Raw genomic sequence first — 19,910 nt, forward strand, 5'->3', positions numbered from 1 at the left:
TTTGTTAATAACCTAAAGTAGAATCAACCCAAATATTCTTCAGTGTGTAAATGAAGTGTAGTATTAATCAAGATGATGAACTATCACTCATCAGTGAAAAGGAACCACCAATAGTATATGCAACATGGATAAATATAAAATAACAAGAGTAGAAGAAAATGCCAGACCCAAAAGAGTACACGCTACATAATTTCATTATTATGAAAATATAAAACAGACAAAATTAGTCTATAGTAATAGATCAGTTCTTGGAGTTGAAAAGGGGGTAGGCTTACTAATAAGGAACATGAATGAACATTCTGGGAATATGGAGATGATCTATATTCTGATGGTGGTGGTTATATGTATGTATAAATTAGTTAAAATACATTGAACTTAGCCTGAGTACATATTCTTATATGAAAGTTATACTATGGGATCCCTGGGTGGCGCAGCGGTTTGGCGCCTGCCTTTGGCCCAGGGTGCGATCCTGGAGACCCGGGATCGAATCCCACATCGGGCTCCCGGTGCATGGAGCCTGCTTCTCCCTCTTCCTATGTCTCTGCCTCTCTCTCTTTCTCTCTCTGTGACTATCATAAATAAATAAAAATTAAAAAAAAAAAAAGTTATACTATGACACATTTGTTTAATCACAAAAATTTAAGAAGCATGTATTCACATTTAATTCTTCAGGGGGGCTTACCTTATTGAGTGCAACAATGAAGGGGCATTTTTTAGATTTCAGAAGATTAATAGATTCAATTGTCTGAGGCTCCAAACCATGCATAATGTCAACAACTAAAATAGCAATATCACAAAGAGAGCTTCCTCTGTTTCTCAGATTACTGTTGAAAAGAGGGAAAAAAATGCATAAATAGAAAATCTTGAAATTATTTTTACCTAAAGAAACAAGTAATTAATTTTTTGTAAAATCTGAATCAAAAAAGCAAAATGAAGTGCATGCGTTAAAATTTAAATGCTGTTAGTCCTTAACTTGTCAAATGCTTATCAGACAGTGAACTGACATCAGCTGGAATAAGTTAGTTCCAGAAGTTACTCCACTATTTCTGCAAATTGTACTGGCCAAGTTTTTTGTGCTAAGGAATATAGCCAAGAGACAACAGAATAAGTTCCACATATAATGGATTTCACAGAAGAGAGACCAAGTATTTATTAGGACTTAGTCTTTCAAAAGAGAAAAGATATCCATAAAAAACAAGTATCCAAATAAGTTACTACTTATTCAGTAAGGCACATATAATGATTGGTAGTTTAGGGACTACAGATTTTAAAATACTACCCTAAAATTAACTAATCAGACTTTCTCACTCACTAAACTTTAAGACTTAATGGTTTCTAGCAGTCTGCTTGACAACAAATAACCCAAGTTGCTCTTACCTGAAAGACTCATGCCCAGGAGTATCAATAATGAGCATTCCTGGAATTCGTACGTTCTCTCTATCAAACTAGGAAAGATGGGGAAAAGTGGAGAGCTTAATTAAGGAAGTCAAAACAATGGCAGTTTCTTTATAAAAACAATTATTCTGCCATGGAAACTGAAAAACATCACCACTTCCTTCTCTAAATAAATGGTTTTAACAGTCAGTGAATCAACCAGCAAAGCACAACAGTATTTTCATTAATCAAAAGGAGTTTGCAGGGGGAAAATATGAAATGAGAAAACATTCTCTTTGTTAAGGTCATAAAACCATGGTGTATTCCAATTTTGAGCAGATTATCAGTAAGTAACAAATGACAGCAGCCATGCAGGAGTGGCTTATCTATATAAAGGTGACAGGCGCGCAGCCCCGGTGGCTTAGCAGTTTAGCGCCACCTTCAGCCCAGGGCATGATCCTGGAGACCCGGGATCGAGTCCAACGTCAGGCTCCCTGCATGGAGCCTGCTTCTCCCTCTGCCTGTGTTTCTTTCTCTCTCTCTCTTTCTCCAATAAATAAATAAAATCTTAAAAAAAAAAAAAAAAAAGGTGACAAGCAAGAAGAAATTCTGACTACCTGAAAAATATATCTGGTCCAACTTTAAAGCAATTCTAACTTTGAAAAGTATCTCAAAGTATGTTTTAAAGAAAATTTGCTACATCAACCTAAAATATTAAAGAAAGACTGCTTTATTTAAATAACATCATAAGCATTTGATTTTTTGGACAAAGTTCTTTAATGAATGGAAAAAAAATTATAACATGCCCAATAAGGACTTTCTCTTTCTCTTTCTCTACTGACCAACAAAATTCTTACACACATTTTTTTTACTTGCTTATCTATACTTTTTCTCAATCTTCAAATGGTTTTTCAAAATCTTATCTCCTGATCTAGGTCAAAATGATTCAAATGTAAAACATCTCATATTTGTATTCTGGTGATCTTAAATCAATGAATTCACTGATCACTGTAATTACTTCCACTTCAGTGTCTGGAATACAAACAATATAATTCTCATATAAAAGTTATCCTGAAAACTTTAATACAAACCTAAAGTAACACCAGATTTCAAATTCTGGCAAGCGGCAGAAAAAGCTGATATAAAATCCCCAATGACTAACTCATAGAAATACCAGATAAATTATAAATTTAGAAGATAAATTTTAAATTATGAATTTGAAAAACTAATTCAAGAAAACTGTCCTAAAATAAAGATTTTTTAACATACTGAAATGGAACTGGAAAATTTCCATATAATTGGAAAAATAATCCAAAACAATCAAAGCCAAGATGCAGAAAGACCACACTACTTCTAAAAGATGAAAACCAACTTAAGATCAAACTTGAAAGGCAATATTTTATGTGAGAAGAAACTAGAGTAACAGTTGAGACATTTAAGGAAAGAAAACGTGAATAAGGATTTTCTATGAAGCCAACTGACTTTCCAGGAAGAAAGCCACAAAGTAACTATGGGATATTCAAAAACTCAAAGAATATTATTCCTCTTCTTCTTTCCATAGGAATCTACCAGAAAACAAGCTTCATAAAACATAAATCTCAAACAAAAAAACAAAACCCTCCACAAACTAGAGACAAACTTGTAGACCCTTTCTCTTATAATAATTAAAAACAAAGAAAGAAGAGGGAGGCATCAGTATGTAATAATTTATGCTCTGGGTGTCAGTTAACTGTTTTGTTACTTCTCAGTTCCAAATTTGCTTATTTCACCTGCTCTGTGATAATGGAACTAGGGAAGTTTTACAAGGCTCAGTTCCAAGCCTAGAGGCAAGGTGTGTAGAAGATGAGCCTAAAATATCCTGCTCTATCAAACAGCATGGATGCAGCCAAAGACTACTAAAACTGAATCAAAAAAGACTCAGGAGTCAATCCCTGGACAAAGAGGAGACTACCTCACCAGATGAATAAGTGAATTAAAACAGTAAGTATGTTTAAACCCAGGAGCTTATAATAAGACAAAACCAAACCATTCTTTATTTTAAAGCTGGTAAATAAAAGTAGAGGATCAGGCATTTATTCTACCTTCACTATACATACTGTCCTGAGTAACCAAACAATAGACTAAGTAGTTTCTCTGTAGATATAATTCAATAAATAAATATGGATGATGGGCTTGCAACCTCTAACACATTAAAAGGTAGAGATACTTTAAAAGCTCCTCCTAAGTAGAAGAAGAGTGTTTTGATTGGAAAGGGACGTAATAGAGGTCTTCTGAGGTAAAGGCCAAGGTTCTATCTCCTAACATAGGTGACCATAAAAGTGTTTGCTTTATGATTCATTAAGCTTTACCTTAAGCTTATAGGATTTTCTTTATTGTGTTATATTTTGGATATTTAAACTGAGTATCTTCAAAGTAGAAAACATTAGAGAGATAAAGAAAATACAATCAATTTGATAGAAGAAAAAAGGGTGGAGGAAGAAAAGTTTTTCAACATGGAAATCTATAGTAAAAGCGTTAAAACATGCAGGGGTACAATATACTCTAACTTCAAAATAGCAATTGCCTTTGGGAGCAAGAGGAAAGGAAATGAAAAGTGAGGGCTCCTATAACATCTAATGTTTTTTGTTAAAAAAAAAAAAAACCTAAAGGAAAATCCAACAAAGTGGCACAAGTGTTAATTATGAATAGGAAACATATGGATCTTTATAATATTCTTTCTTTTCTACATCTGAAATAATTTATTCCTTAATTTCTGTTAGAGATTAAAACACACCAAATAGTGTATACTTACATTTTTAATCATCTTAGTCTGTTCATTAATAGCTTCAAGGGGAACATTGGTGGCCCCAATTTGTTGAGTAATGCCACCTGCTTCACCATCTTGTACATGTGTGTGACGAAGCTAGGATAAGACAGCAGATTGAGAATTGTATTTCAAAATATAAAAAGCAGCAAAAGCATTAAGAAAGTAGCAACCTATTTAATGTAAAAGAACTACCTGTATGTGCTTTGGTTTCTATTAGTTTTTTACAAGGTATAATTCACTTAACTTAAAAAGTTATTATCGAGGCTAACAATACTTTCTTACTTTATCTAGAATCTTTGTCTTCCCTGTGTCCACATGTCCAAGTACACAAATAACAGGAGCTCTTAGCTTTTCTGTATTTACATTTTTACTATGTTCAAGTCGCCGTTTCTAGGAATGAAAAAAAAAAATCACAAAATTATTATTTCAAACCCTATCATTACTGTTCTTTAAACTATGTTGGTCTTAGCAAGGGGATGCCACAACCTTCATCCAAGTTCTTCGTTTATTTAACTACACATAATTATTGCTTTTCACTTATAAACTTTTCAATTTAATTCCCATCACAGTACCTCTGGACAAAGAAAAACCTGTTTAAATAAATTTCAGGGCAACACTGTCAAATATGAGTAGAAATAATGTAAAATTTTGGCTCCGAAACTCTGAACACTTTTATACATTGCTTATTTAATAGAATACAAGAAATTGATCTTATATTCAATTCAGTATACATACAGTACTCACTCTAGCTTACGTGGGGGTTTACATAAAAGGTGATATATTTTTGCATTCAAACAATTTCATGAGAACTTCAAAACTATAAAATATCTTAAAGCAATTTATTTTTAAACTTTATCCATCCAGTGTACAAACCCGATAAAACCTTTCAATTGAGAGGGTTGATTTCATCTTCAGCCTAAGATGTCCAATGGTATTTCCTACCTTCCTAAGATACCACTCATTAGGCATGAGAACCATGTCCTTGCATCACAATGTATTTCTCTTGTAGCATTTACCTAGATACTTCAGCTTTCAAAGAACCAAACAAAAACACACATGACAGCAGCTCTTTGAAATGCCAACTTTCATGTACAGTAAAGCTGACATTCAAATGAGTAAGATAAGACTTTCATCAAAATTATGAAGTATAAAAAAATATGAAGTAATTTACAAAACATTTTCCATCTAAAAACCATTTTTGTAAAAGTTCTTTATTTTCATTTCTACCACTTAACACTGGATATTTCTATAGAAAATAGAATGAAAAAAGATTTTGGAATGTCAAAAATCAGATGCATTTACTAACAAGGAATACTACACAAGAGTTTTATACTCTCTATGACTCAAATGCAAACATCATAACTTTAGTTAGAATTTGATATGGTTTACCTTTTTCTCCCACTCTTGGTATAGCATTAAAATTTTCTGAAGCACAGTGCAGTATAGACTTTAACTCAAAAATTATATCTATAAGTATTTGTCCTGAAGCAATGACATAAGCATAGAGAAATACATGTGTACAACAGTGTTTGTTCACTGCAGCATTGTCTGTAACAGCAAAAATTAATAAGCACTTAATCATCTGTAGCTGGGGATTTTTTTTGGGGGGGGGGGGGATTTCTTAATGAGTGTTTCCTCAATCCCAGGGCTGAACCCTATCTGGCTGCATAGAATCACTTACAGGGATGCCTGGGTGGCTCAGCAGTTGAGCATCTGCCTTTGGCTGAGGGTATGATCCCGGATTCCCGGGTTTGAGTCCCACATCGGGCTCCTTGCATGGAGCCTGCTTCTCCCTCTGCCTGTGTCTCTCTCTCTCATGAATAAATAAATAAAATCCAAAAAAAAAAAAAAACCTTAGAAATTCCTATCAACAATGGAGATTCTTAGGACATCTGGTATAGATTTTAGAAAATTATATGTAGAAATGTTTTGGAACCATGAAATTTATTATAGACTTAATTTTATCTCTTCCAAATTCATACATCCAATCCCTAACTACCAATGTGACTGCATTTAGAGACAGGCCCTTTAAGGAGTAATTAAAGTTAAATGGGTAGAGTCCTAATCCAATAAAACAGGTATCCTTAACAAGAGAAGAAACAAGAAAAATCTCTCTCTGCACATGCTCAGAATAAAGACCATATCACTCAGTGAGAAGGCATCCATCTACAAACCAAGAAGAGAGCTTTCACCAGGAAAAAACCCTGCTGACCCTTTCATCTTGAATTTTTAGCCTCAAGAGTGCTCAGAATTTTTCAACTAGGTTGAAGGCACCTAGTCCAAGAAGATCAAAAAGATAGAAACCTTTCACTAGTTTGACGAGGAAGCAAAGAAAAAAAAAGAGACACAAATCACGAAAATCAGAGTCAAAAGACACGATTACTAACTTTACACAAAGGATTATAAAAGGATAACATAAACAACTTTACGCTCACAACTTGGATGAAACACAATAGTGAAAAAGACAAAAATTACTGAGAACGACTCAAGATGAAAAAGAAAATATGACAAAAAGGTAAAAACATAACATGTAAAGAAAACGGAATCAGAAATCTAGTCGTGGGGCACCAGGGTAGCTCAGGGGTTGAACATCTGCCTTTGGCTCAGGTTGTGATCACTGGGTCCTGGGATCCAGTCCTGCATCAGGCTACCCACAGGGAGTCTGCTTCACCCTCTGCCCAGGTATCTGCCTCTTTCTCTCTGTGTCTCATGAATAAATAAATAAAATCTTAAAAAAAAAAGTCTTCCCAAAGAAAAACTTTTTGTTAGTAAATTTTGCCAAACACTTAAAACAGGAAAAACAACCTTTCACAAATTCTTGCAGAAAAGAGGAAGAAGGAACACATCCTGACTAATCCTAGGAAGCTAATTTTAAACTGACACCAAAGCCAGACAAATCGTATGAAAAGAAACCTACTAATTAACATCCCTCATGGGTAGAGATCACAAAAACGTCAACAAAATATTACAAACCAAATCCAGTAACATATTACAGAGGATTATATACCAGGATCAAGTGGGATTTATTCTAGGAATGCAAGGTTGGGATTAAATTTGAAAAACAACATAATATATATTAATACAAAAAAGAAAAAAGAATCTCAATAAACATAGAAAAGGTACCCATCTCCACTCATGATATGAACTTTTAACAAATTAGGAAAAGGGAAGATCCTCAAACTGATAAAGGGCACTACCATTAACATCATAGTTAATGATGAAAATCTGAATGCTTTCCCCACAAAGACTAAAAACAAGGCAAGTATTGCTCTCACCACTTCTATTCAATAATGTATTGTTCTAGCTAGTGAAATCAGGCAAGAAAAAGTACAATGAGACTGGAAGAATTAAAATTGTCCTTGATAGAGAACATGCCACTGATATAGGAAATACTAAGGAATTCACAAAAAATTATTAGAAAAACTATTTCAATACAGTTACAGAACATGGGATTTATAAAATTCAACTGTATTTCTTTATACTAGAAATGAAAAAAAATTTAAAAACTGTGAACCTAGAGAGGAGGCAAGATGGCAGAAGAGTAAGGATCTAAGTTTCATCTGGTCCACCAAATTTAGCTAGATAACCTTCAAACCATCCTGAACATCTATAAATTCTATAATTCTATAACATTCTATAAACATCTATAACATTCTATAAACCTGAGATGTAAAAAAAGAACAGCTGGAATGCTACAGAAAGAAAAAAAGTGATTCCTTCTTACAAGGTAGGAGTGTGGAGAAAAGCAGAAGGGGAGCCTTTATAAGCTGGCTGCAGGACAGCCATACAGTGCACAATCAGGACCTTTAGAAATTTGTTCCCAAGTCTTCCTGCCTGAAAAATGCTCAGTAGTGAAAGAGAGCAGAATCGCAGGAGGGGCAGTGAAGTCTCAATATTCCCAGAGACACAGAATGAATGGAGGTGCCAGGGAGAAAGCTCAACTTGTGCCATAAACCATAAACTGAGGTCAGATGGTGGGACTGATGTTGTCCTAAGTCCCAGTAAAGGACTGGAACGCAGCAACCCTCCACGGGCACCTGGGAGAGGCAGAGCAGATGCACACTCCAGTGGGTGAGTGCTCTCTGCCCCCTGGTCTGGCAGCAGACAGAAGTGGGCTATCCACGTTCCCTCTGGGAGAGGCAGAGCTGGGGAGTGCACAAGATGGCAATACCTCTCCCAGAACTCTCCAAATTGTAGGAATCAGTGCCCACAAGCTTTCCAAGGAGGATCTGAGCCAGTGTGCACTAAGAGACTGCCGGCTGGAGATCTGTCAACCGCCAGCTTTTTTTCTTTCACCCTGGAGAGGCACGGCTTCTAGAGAACAAAGGTCTCATAGGATAAACAGCTCATGAGGAGCCCAGCCACCTGGCAAGGGGTGGGGCATCTCTGCCCAGGCACAGACACTTAAGAATTAGCATAGCAGGCCCATCCCCCAAAAGAACAGCTGGAAGAACAGGGAAATATCAAGTCTACTGATCAAGCAGCACTGGGAAACTCCAGGACTGAGGGAAAATAGTATTATACAGATTTCAAGGTTTTTTCCTTATAATTCACTTATCTTTCAGGTTAAAAATTTCCATTATTTTCTTTTTTCCTGTCTTAACTGTAATATTTTATCAATTCTTCCCTTTTAAGTTTTTCCCTTTTTGACACTCATGTCAAGGATACATCCTTCATTTTTGGCTTCCTTTCAATGTATTCAATTTAATCTTTGTAGATATAAAAGTTTTGGGGTTTTATTGTGTTTTGCTTTATAACTTCGGAATTTAGTACTTTCTAAAATATGGAACAAAATACACTCAAAACCAAGTAGATCACCTTCTTGGCCTACTTGAGACTATATTCTCTCCCCCACCACTTCCTTCCCCACCTTTTTAAATTTTTACTTTTTTTGTTTGTTTTTCACTTTCATGGCCTTTTTGTTTTCTGGTCCTTGACCTCTTTGGAATTTTCTAGGGTGTATTTTACTTAGGTCGTGGCTGATGCTCTTGACTCTGCCCATTCCTACAGCCATTCTGTACTGAACAAAATGACTAGAAGGAAGAATTTACCACAAAAGAAAGAACCAGAAGTAATAGTCTCTGCCACGGATCTAATGGATATGGATTTAAGTAAAATGTCAGAGATATAATTCAGGATTACAATTATAAAATTATTGGTGCTCTTGGAAAATGCATGACTCTAGAGATTCTCTTACTGCAGAACTGAGATCTAATCAGACCAAAATTAAAAATACTTTAACTGAAATTCAGTCTAACCTGGATACTCTAGGGATGCCTGTGTATCTCAGTGATTGAGTATCTGCCTTCAGCTCAGGGCATGATTCCGGGGTCCAGGATCAAGTCCCAAATCGGGCTCCTTGCAGGAAGCCTGCTTCTCCCTCTGGCTCTATCTTGGCCTCTGTGTGTCTCTTATGAATAAATAAAATCTTAAAAAAAATTTTTTTTAATAAAAATAAAAAACCTGGATGCTCTTACAGCCAAAGTTAATGAACTAAAAGAGAGTGAGTGACATAGAAGACAAATTGATGGAAAGGAAGGATGCTGAGGAAAAAGGGAAAAACAATTAAGAGCCCATGAGGAGAGATTCTGGAAAATAAGTGACAGTTTGAGAAGGAATAATATTCGTCTTCTTGGATTCCAGAGTATGTGGAGAGAGAGAGAGAGAGAGAGGTCCACAAAGTGTATTTGAACAAATCACAGCTAAGAACTTCCCTAATCTGAGGAAGAAAAGAGGCATTCATATCTAAGAGATAGAGAAGACCCCCTTGACACACAAAATCAACAAAAACTGATCAACACCATGACATATAATAGTGAAGCTTGCAAATATCAGAAATAAAGAGAAAATCCTAAAAGCAGCTAGAGACAAGATTCCTAACTTATATGGGGAGAAATATCAGATTAACAGCAGACCTATCCACAGAAACCTGGCAGGCCAGAAAGGGCTAGCATGATATATTCAGGGTACTAAATAATAAAAACATGTAGCCAAGAATACTTTATCCAGAAAGGCTGTCATTCAGAATAAAAGGAGAGATAGGGAGCTTCCAGGATAGACAGAAACTGAAAGAATATGTGATCACCAAACAAGCTCTGCAAGAAATATTAAGGGGGACCCTATAAGTGAAGGAGGAAGGCCAAGGAAACAATCTGCAAAAACAGAGGCTGTATAAGTAATACTATGACACTAAATTCATATCTTTCAATAGTTACTCTGAACTTAAATGGGCTAAATGATCCAAACAAAAGACACAGGGTATTAGACTGGATAAAAAAGTAAGACCCATCCAAATGCTGTCTACAAGAGACTAATTTTAGACCTAAGGACACACACAGACAGAAAATGAAGGGGTAGAGAACCATTTACCATTCAAATGGTTTTCAAAAGAAAGCTGGGGTAGCAATCCTCAGATTAGATAAATTAGATTGTAAACCAAATACTGTAATAAGAGATGAAGAGAGACATTGTATCATACTAAACAGTTCTATCCAACAAGAAGACCTAAAAATGAGGAATATTTATGCCCCTAATGTGGGAGCAGCCAAGTATATCAACCAACTAATAAAGTTAAGAGATGCATAGATAATAATACATTAAGTAGGAAATTTCAACATGATACTCTAGGCAAAGGACAGAGCTTCTAAGCAGAACATCACCAAAGAAACAAGGACTCTGAATGACACACTGGACCAAATGCATTTCACAGAACATTCCATCCTAATGCAACTGAATAGACATTCTTCTCAAGTGCACAGGGAACTTTCTCCAGAATACACCACATACTGGGTCACAAAACAGGTCTCAACCAATACCAAAAGACTGGGATTATTCCCCGCATATTTTCAGAGCACAATGCTTTGAAACTAGAACTCAATCACAGGAAGAAATCTGGAATGAATTCAAACACTTGGAGTTTTTTTTTTTTTTTTTTACTTGGAGTTTAAAGAGCATCCTACTAAAAGATGAATAGATCAACCAAGAAATTAGAGAAGAATTAAAAAGATTCATGGAACTAATGAAAATGAAAGCACAACTGTTCAAAATCTTTGGGATACAGCAAAGGCAGTCATGTAAGAGAGAAATATATCTCAATACAAGCCTCATCGAAAAACAGGAAAAATTTCAAATACACAAGCTAACCTTATACCTAAAGGAACTGTACAAAGAAGAGCAAACAAATTCTAAACCAAACAGAAGAAGAGAAATAATAAAGATTAGAGCATAACTCAACGAATTAGAGACCAAGAGAAATGTAGAACAGATCAATGAAAGCATCAGCTGGTCTCTGGATGAATTAATTAGATAAACCTCTAGCCAGATTTATTAAAAAGAAAAGAGAGGAACACCTGGGTGGCTCAGTGACGGAGTGTCTGCCTTCGGCTCAGGTTGTGATACTGGGTTCCTGGGATCGAGTGCCCCATCAGGCTTCCTACAAGGAGCCTGCTTCTCTCTCTGCCTATGTCTCTGCCTCTCTGTATCTCTCGTGAATAAATAAATAAAATATTAAAAAAAAAAAAAAGAAAAAAGACTCAAATTAAAATCATGAATGAAAGAGGAGCGATCACAACCAATGCCAAAGAAATACAAACAATTTTAAAAATGTATTATGAGCAACTATATGCCAACAAATTTGGCAATCTGGAAGAAACGGATGCATTCCTCAAAACCTACAAATTATCAAAACTGAAACAGGAAGAAATAGAAAATCTAAAGTGAGGAAACTGAAGCAATCATCAAAAACCTCCTAAGAAACAAAAGTCCAGGGTCAGATGTCTTCCCAGGGGGATTCTACCAAACATTTAAAGAAGAAATAATACCTATCCTACTAAAGCTATTTCAAAAGGATAGAAATGGAAGGAATACTTCCAAACTCTTTCTATTGAGGCAGCCATTACCTTAATCCCAAAACCAAAGACCTCACCAAAAAGGAGAATTACAAACCAGTATCCCTGATGAAAATGGATGCAAAAATTCTCACCAAGATACCAACCAATAGGATCCAACAGTACATTAAGATTCACCAAGACCAAGCGGGACTTATCCCTGGGATGAAAGGGTGGGTTCGACATTTGTAAAACAATCAGTATGGTAGATCACATCAATAAAAGAAAAGAACCATATGATCCTCTCAACAGATGCTTTCTCTAAAGCATCTGACAAAATACAGTATGCATTCCTGATTAAAATTCTTCAAAGTGTAAAGACAGAGGGAACATATCTCAAGATCATAAAACCATTTATGAAAAGCCCACAGTGAGTATCATTCTCAATGGGGAAAAACAGAGCTTTTCCCCTAAGGTCAGGAACATGACAGGGATGCCCACTCTCGCCACTGTTATTCAACATAGTACTAAAAAGTCCTAGCCTCAGCAATCAGACAGCAGAAAGAAAGAAAAGGCATTCAAATGGGCAAAGAAGTCCTCAAACTCTCCCTCTTGCAGATGACATGATACTGTATATAGAAAACACAAAAGACTCTACCCCAAAATTGCTACAACTCATATAGCAATTTAGTAAGGTGGCAAGATCACAGAAATCAGTGCACAGAAATCAATTACATTTCTATACATTAACAACGAGACTAAAGAAAGAGAAATTAGGGAATCAATTCCATTTACAATTGCATTCAAAACCATAAGATACTTACGAATAAACCTAACCAAAGAGGTAAAGGATCTATTCTCCCAAATCTACAGAACACTTATGAAAGAAATCGAAAAAGACACAAAGAGATGGAAAAACATTCCATGTTCATGGACTGGAAGAATAAATACTGTGAAAATGTCTATGCTACCAGAGCAATTTACTTATTCAATGCAATCCCTATCAAAATACCATGGACTTTCTTCACAGAGTTGAAACAAATAAGCCTAAGATTTATATGGAACCAGAAAAGACCCCGAATAGACAGAGGAATGTTGAAAAAGAAAACTAAAGCTGGGGGCATTACTATACCTGACTTCACACTGTATTACAAAGCTGTGATCAAGATCATACAAAGCTGTATGGTACTGGCACAAAAACAGATGCAAAGATCAATGGAACAGAAAACCCAGAAATGAAGCCTCAACTCTATGATCAACTCATCTTTTTTTTTTATAAATTTTTATTTATTTATGATAGTCACACACAGAGAGAGAGAGAGAGAGAGAGGCAGAGACACAGGCAGAGGGAGAAGCAGGCTCCATGCACCGGGAGCCCGACGTGGGAGTCGATCCCGGGTCTCCAGGATCGCGCCCTGGGCCAAAGGCAGGTGCCAAACCGCTGCGCCACCCGGGGATCCCTGATCAACTCATCTTCAACACAGCAGGAAAGAATATCCAATGGAAAAAAGACGTCTCTTCAATAAATGGTATTGGGCAATTGGACAGCCACATGCAGATGAATGAAACCGGACCATTCTCTTACACCATACACAAAGATAAACTCAAAATGGTTGAAAAATCTAAATGTGAGACAAGATTCCATCAAAATCCTAGAGGAGAACACCGGCAACAACCTCTTTGAACTTGGCCACAGCCAACTTCTTGCAAGACACATCTATGAAAGCAAGGGAAACAAAATCAAAAATGGACTATTGGGACTTCAAGATAAAAAGCTTCTGCACAACAAAAGAAACAGTAAAAAAAACTAAAAGGTAACCTACAGAATAGAAGATAATTGCAAATGACATATCAGATAAAGGGCTAGTATCCAAGATCTATAAAGAATGTATCAAACTTAACACCCAAGAAACAAATAATCCAGGCATGAAATGGGCAGAAGACATGAACAGACATTTCTCCAAAGAAGACCTATACACGGCCAACAAGCACATTAAAAAATGCTTCACATCACTTGCCACCAGGGAAATATAAATCAAAACCACAATGAGATACCCCTTTACACCAGTGAGAGTGGCTAACAAGACCGGAAACAACAAATGTTGGCGAGCATGTAGAGAAAGGGGAACCCTCTAGCACTGTTGGTGGGAATGCAAGCTGGTGCAACCACTCTGGAAAGCAGTGTAGAGGTTCCTTAAGAAGTTAAAAATAGAGCTACTCTAAGGCCCAGCAACTGCACTACTGGGTATTCACCCCAAAGATACAGATGTAGTGAAACCAACAGGACACCTGCACCCCAATGTTCATAGCAGCAATGTCCACAATAGCCAAACTGTGGAACAAGCCACAATGTCCTTAGATGAATGGATAAAGAAGATGTGGTACACACAGACAGAGAATGGAATATTTCTCAGCCATCACAAAGGATGAATATATACCATTTATTTCGATGTGGATGGAACTGGAGGATATTATGCTGAGTGAAATAAGTCAATCAGAGAAAGACAATTATCATATGGTTTTACTCATACGTGGAACATAAGACATGGTGAAAGGGACCATAAGGAAAGGAGAGAAACTGAGTGGGGAAAAAATTAGAGAGAAAGGCAAACCATGAGAGACTCCTAACTCTGGGAAACAAAGGGTTGTGGAAGGGGAGGTGGGTGGGGGGATGGGGTAATTGGTGACAGGCACTAAGGAAGGCAAAAGATGAGCTATGCACTGGGTGTTATACTATATGCTGGCAAACTGAATTTAAAATTTTTTTTTAATTTAAGTATTTTTTTAAAATTGTGAACCCATTTGCAATAGCATTGAAAACAATAAAATACCTAGTAATAAATTTAATAAAAGAATCGCAAATCTTAAACTGTGAAAAGTATAAGACACTACTGGAAGAAACTGTAAAAGATCCAAATGAATAGAGAATCAGCCTATTTACATAGACTGGAAGATTCAATATTGTTAAAATAGATGATAATTCTCCCTAAAATCGATCTATAGGGATCCCTGGGTGGCGCAGCGGTTTGGCGCCTGCCTTTGGCCCAGGGCGCGATCCTGGAGACCCGGGATCGAATCCCACATCAGGCTCCCAGTGCATGGAGCCTGCTTCTCCCTCTGCCTGTGTCTCTGCCTCTCTCTCTCTCTCTCTCTGTGACTATCATAAATAAATAAATAAATAAATAAAATTAAAAAAATAAATAAATAAAATAAAATAAAATCGATCTATAATTTCAACACAATCTCCATCTAAATCTGAGCAAGCCTTCTGCAGGAATTGACAAGGTGACCACAAAATTTGTATTGAAAAGCAAGTTACAATAGCCAAAACAATCTTAAAAAGGAATAATAATATTGGAAGAGTTACATTTCCCTACCTCAAAACTTACTATAAAACTACAGTAATCAAGACAGTGTGGTACTGGCATAAGAACAGATAATACGCATGAGTGAAACAGAACTGAAAGTCCAGAAATAAATCCTCATATTTCTGACCCATTGACTTGTCAAAGATGGCCAAAACAATTCAATAGGAAAAGGATTGCTTTTTCAACCAACAGGGCTAGTTAAATTAATAAAAAAATGAGTTTAGTCTCTGACCCATCATACATAAAACTGATCTTAAAACAGATCAGAGATAGAGCTAAAGACAGAAGAAACTAAAGGCATAAATTTAGGGAAAAAATAGGACAAAATATTCATGACCTTGAGTCAGACAATGATTTATCTAAAACAACACTAGAAGGAAATTTTGATAAACTAGATGTTAACAAAATTAAAAACTTATTCACCTCAAAAGAAACTTAAAACTCTTACAACTCAATAATAAAAAGACAAATTATAAAACTTTTAAAAATGAACAAAAATTTGAATAATGTTTCACCAATGAAGATACAGTAATGGTCAATAAGCACATTGAGAAATGTTAAACATCACAGAAATACAAATTAAAATCACAATAAGATATACTATTTCATATCCACTAGAATGGCTATAATTGAAAAGACAGATATTAAAAAGTATTAGGATGGAGAGAAACTACTAGAACCTTCAACTGGTAGGAATCTGTAATTGTGCAGCCACTCTAGAAAATAGTTTCTGAAAAAGTTAAATGCAAATTTATGATCTAGCAATTTTATTATTAGGAATATATCAAAGAAAGAAAGGAAAAAAGACAAGACATATTTCTATATAAAGACTTACATGCAAATGTATACCATTTATAATAGCTAAAAAACTGGAAACTCAAATGTTCTGTAATTAGTGAATAGAGAATATGGTATACTTATAGAGCACTATTTGGCAATAAAAATTAACAAAACTGATACAGCTACCACATAAATAAACAGGGTAAGTGAAATAAGCTAGACAACAAAATATCACATATTATATGATTGAATTTATAGTAGTCCCTCCTTATGCAGGGGGTGATACATTCCAAGACCCCCAATGGATGCCTGAAACTGTGGATAGTACCAAACCCCATACGTACTATGTTTTCTCATATATATATCTATGATGAAGTTAAATTTAGGGATGCCTGGTGGCTCAGTTGGTTAAGCATCTGACTCTTAATTTCAGATCGGGTCATGATCTCAGGGTTGTGAGATGGAGCCGTGCATCAGGCTCTGTGGTGGGCATGGAACCTGCTTAACATTCTCTCTCCCCCCCTCCCTGTGTGCTCCCCTCCCCCCCCAAAATAAATTAAATTTATAAATTAGGCACAGTAAGAGATTACCAGTAACTAGTAATAAAACAGAATATACTGGAAAAAAGTTATGTGAATATGATCTCTCTCAAAGTAACTGTACTCACCCTTCTGATATAAGATTATAAAATGCGTACATAATGAGATGAAGTGAGGTGAATGACAGTGTTAGGCTACTACTGACTTTCTGACAATACATGAGAAGGAGTATCATCTGCTTCCAGAGTGCAGTTGACCACAGGTAACTGAAACCATGTAAAGCAAAACTGGATGGTGGGACTCCAAAGGTGGGAGTGAGGAATAAGGAATGATTACAAATTGGCACATGAAATCTTTTTAGGGTGATGACAATATTCTGAAGTTGACTTACGATAACAGATGCACAATTCTACAAATTTACAAAATATCATTAAACTGTACACTTAGAATGGATCAATTCTTTGGTATATAAATCATATCTCAACAAAAGTGCTTAAAAAATTGTTGGGTGAAGAGGTCCATAGCATATTGATATGTGAAACAAAGATATATCTATAAAATTTATTATTTTAGCTTTAATTAAACATTTTTAAAAACTTGAACCTCAAGTACAGAACTATGAACAAGTCTGGAAGTGAGATAATGGAGAAACCTTTTTTTTCTGCTTATATCCATGGTCTTTAAATCATCAAACACATTACAAACTGTCTCTCACACATGGGTACAGAGCAAAGGAATTGGCTTGAGTAGGTGCTATGAGAAGCAGCAATTACAAGTGCGAAGGGAGGGGAACGCCACTAGTATCTAGTGGATGGAGGGCAGGGATGCTGCTTAACATTCTAAATTAAGAAGTCTGTCCCCCACAACAGAATTATATGGCCTAATGATGTCAATAGTGACAGGGGTGAGAAATCCCAACTTACAATAACAGACCTTAGTCCTTCAGAAATTCAAAAAATGTATCCCTTTAATAGACTTTATAGAAGGATGAGGCAAATACTGATATACAAGTTATTTTTTAAAAATCTAATTACAAAACTGGAAAATTAAAATTATAAATGAAAATTTTAAAAAGCTAAAATTGTGTTTAGCTTTAAAATTCTTTAGCATCCTCAAGCAAACTAGTTTTTAGTATATTGTTTATGCTAAGCTTATGCTAAGCTGACATAATTAACAAAAACTCTCAAGTCTATTGTATAAGTGGAAAAATAGAGTAAGCCTGCTAGGTAATGTGCACTTTAATAAATAGATGCCTCATTAACTCACCAAATTTCAACAATTAACATGAGCAGATGCCCCCACAGTGACTAACCTAAAATAGGCAAGGCAAATACTAGTCTAACTAGTGTTTATGACTAGAGGGTATATGATCAGAGTATCCCTGTACACCTTTAAGCCATCATTTAAAGAGCACATCAAATTTTGGAGAGAACAAGAAAAAAAAAACGATGAAACAGTATACCATTCTGGATTAGGTGAGGGAGTAAGGTTCTTGGGTTAGATCACTGTCAGAGACCCACTGTCTAACCCACAGTCATGAATATTTTGTCTTGTTTTTTTCTAATTATATATCTTTAGTTTGTCAAATCTTTAGCTCTCCCTGATCTGTTTTAATAACTTTTATATATGATTTGGAGTCAGAGACAAACTCATTTTTTATTAATTTAACTAGCACCATTGGTTGAAAAAGCTATCCTTTTCCCACTGAATTGATCTGGCATCTTTGACAAATCAACAGGTCAGAAATAGGAGGATCTATTTCTGGACTCTCAGTTCTGTTTCACTCATGTGTATTTTCTGTTATTATGCTAGTACCACACTCTCTTTAGTTCAGAGAACAATTCTGATGATCCCAGATGAGGAACAGTGAGGAAAGGAAATAAGAGAAAGGGGAAAATAAATACCTCAATCCTCCGTTTGGCTTTGTCATAAGCCCGTTCTTCTTTAGTTCGATCATCATCAGAGTCGTATTCAGATTCTGAACTCATTTCTTTACTTGGTTTTTTATCTAACATTTTCCCTGCATCCTTCTCATCGGACACCTTTTCATCTTCTTCATCACCTTCACTGCCTTCACTTTCTCCTTCCTCTTCCTCTTCCTCTTCACTCTCTTCTTCTTCACTCTCTTCTTCCTCCTCTTCCTCTTCCTCCTCAGGGTTTTCTTTTACTTCTATATGCACAGTATTTTCTTCTTTCAGGAAACAAAGATTTTAAAATAAACGAAAGTTAAAAATGGAGATCAACATTATAAACCTTAAAGGGAAAATACTAGTAAGGGTGCACTAAATCTGGCAGTAACATTATAAAACATCATGAATGCTAACTTGTTTTTATGCATCATAAATTCAAAGTACTGATCACACATTTGCTACAATGAAGACTGCCATTTAACAGTAAAAACTTAATGTTACTGAGCCAGACTATAAGCAGAATAAGAATCAAGGGAGCAGGGGTGCCTGGGTGGCTCAGGGGTTGAGCATCTATCTACCTTTGGCTCAGGGCATGATCCCAAGGTCCTGGAATCGAGTTCTGCATCAGGTTCCCCACAGGGAAGCATGCTTCTCCATCTATCTACATCTCTGCCTCTCTGTGTCTCTCATGAATAAATAATCTTTAAAAAAAAATGAATGGAAGGGAACACAACTCTTATTCTTTCTGTTGGGGTCATCTACCGATTCTGTCCTTGATCTTAGCCAAAAGGCAAAGAAGCAATGGTCATTTATTGATTCTGGAGGAGGCAACTTAAAAGCTAAACAGTGCTTAGCCTATTAATGAGGGGCGGTGCACAAGGTGGACAGACATTGGGTAAATACTCTTTTTATGGAATGAAATCTCGGAGAACTGAACACTAACAGAATGAATAGGAAATAAATAGGACTTCCCTGTTATTGGCCAATCACCTTCAGATTCTATTCTTATCAATTCTAAATCTGGAATAAAATGATTCCATATTGCTAATTCATTTAGACTCCTGGTGAATGTACACATAAATTTTCTCTGGAGAAAAATACTGTCCTTGATGTCAAATTATTCCTACAGCTTTACAAGTATAATGTCCAACACGATATATGAAAATAACAAGCCATGTGAAAAAAACATTTCACACAATAGAAGCTAGCATACACAAACTCAGAGGACTTCTATATGCCAAAGTTATAAAACCAAAATTGAGGGGCACCTGGGTGGCTCAGTTGGTTGAGCGTCCAACTCTTGGTTT

General features: G+C 35.9%; 1 protein-coding gene across 2 annotated transcripts in view; it reads right to left on the minus strand.

Moving 5' to 3' along the window:
* The window catches only part of EIF5B (eukaryotic translation initiation factor 5B), a 95,548-nt gene that overhangs the window by 23,404 nt on the left and 52,234 nt on the right, over positions 1 to 19,910 (minus strand). Inside the window, exons 10-14 of one of the 2 annotated variants that reach the window (XM_077915047.1) lie at positions 18,598 to 18,881; positions 4,463 to 4,570; positions 4,166 to 4,276; positions 1,378 to 1,445; positions 683 to 824 (exon numbers count right to left, since the gene is read on the minus strand). In XM_077915047.1, coding sequence (XP_077771173.1) covers positions 683 to 824; positions 1,378 to 1,445; positions 4,166 to 4,276; positions 4,463 to 4,570; positions 18,598 to 18,881 — 713 coding nt within the window. Of the gene's footprint in view, positions 1 to 682; positions 825 to 1,377; positions 1,446 to 4,165; positions 4,277 to 4,462; positions 4,571 to 18,597; positions 18,885 to 19,910 lie in introns of both variants that reach the window. The other variant, XM_077915046.1, reaches the window with a different exon arrangement.

This window comes from Canis aureus, chromosome 11, assembly GCF_053574225.1.
Source record: "Canis aureus isolate CA01 chromosome 11, VMU_Caureus_v.1.0, whole genome shotgun sequence".
Classification (NCBI taxonomy): domain Eukaryota; kingdom Metazoa; phylum Chordata; class Mammalia; order Carnivora; family Canidae; genus Canis; species Canis aureus.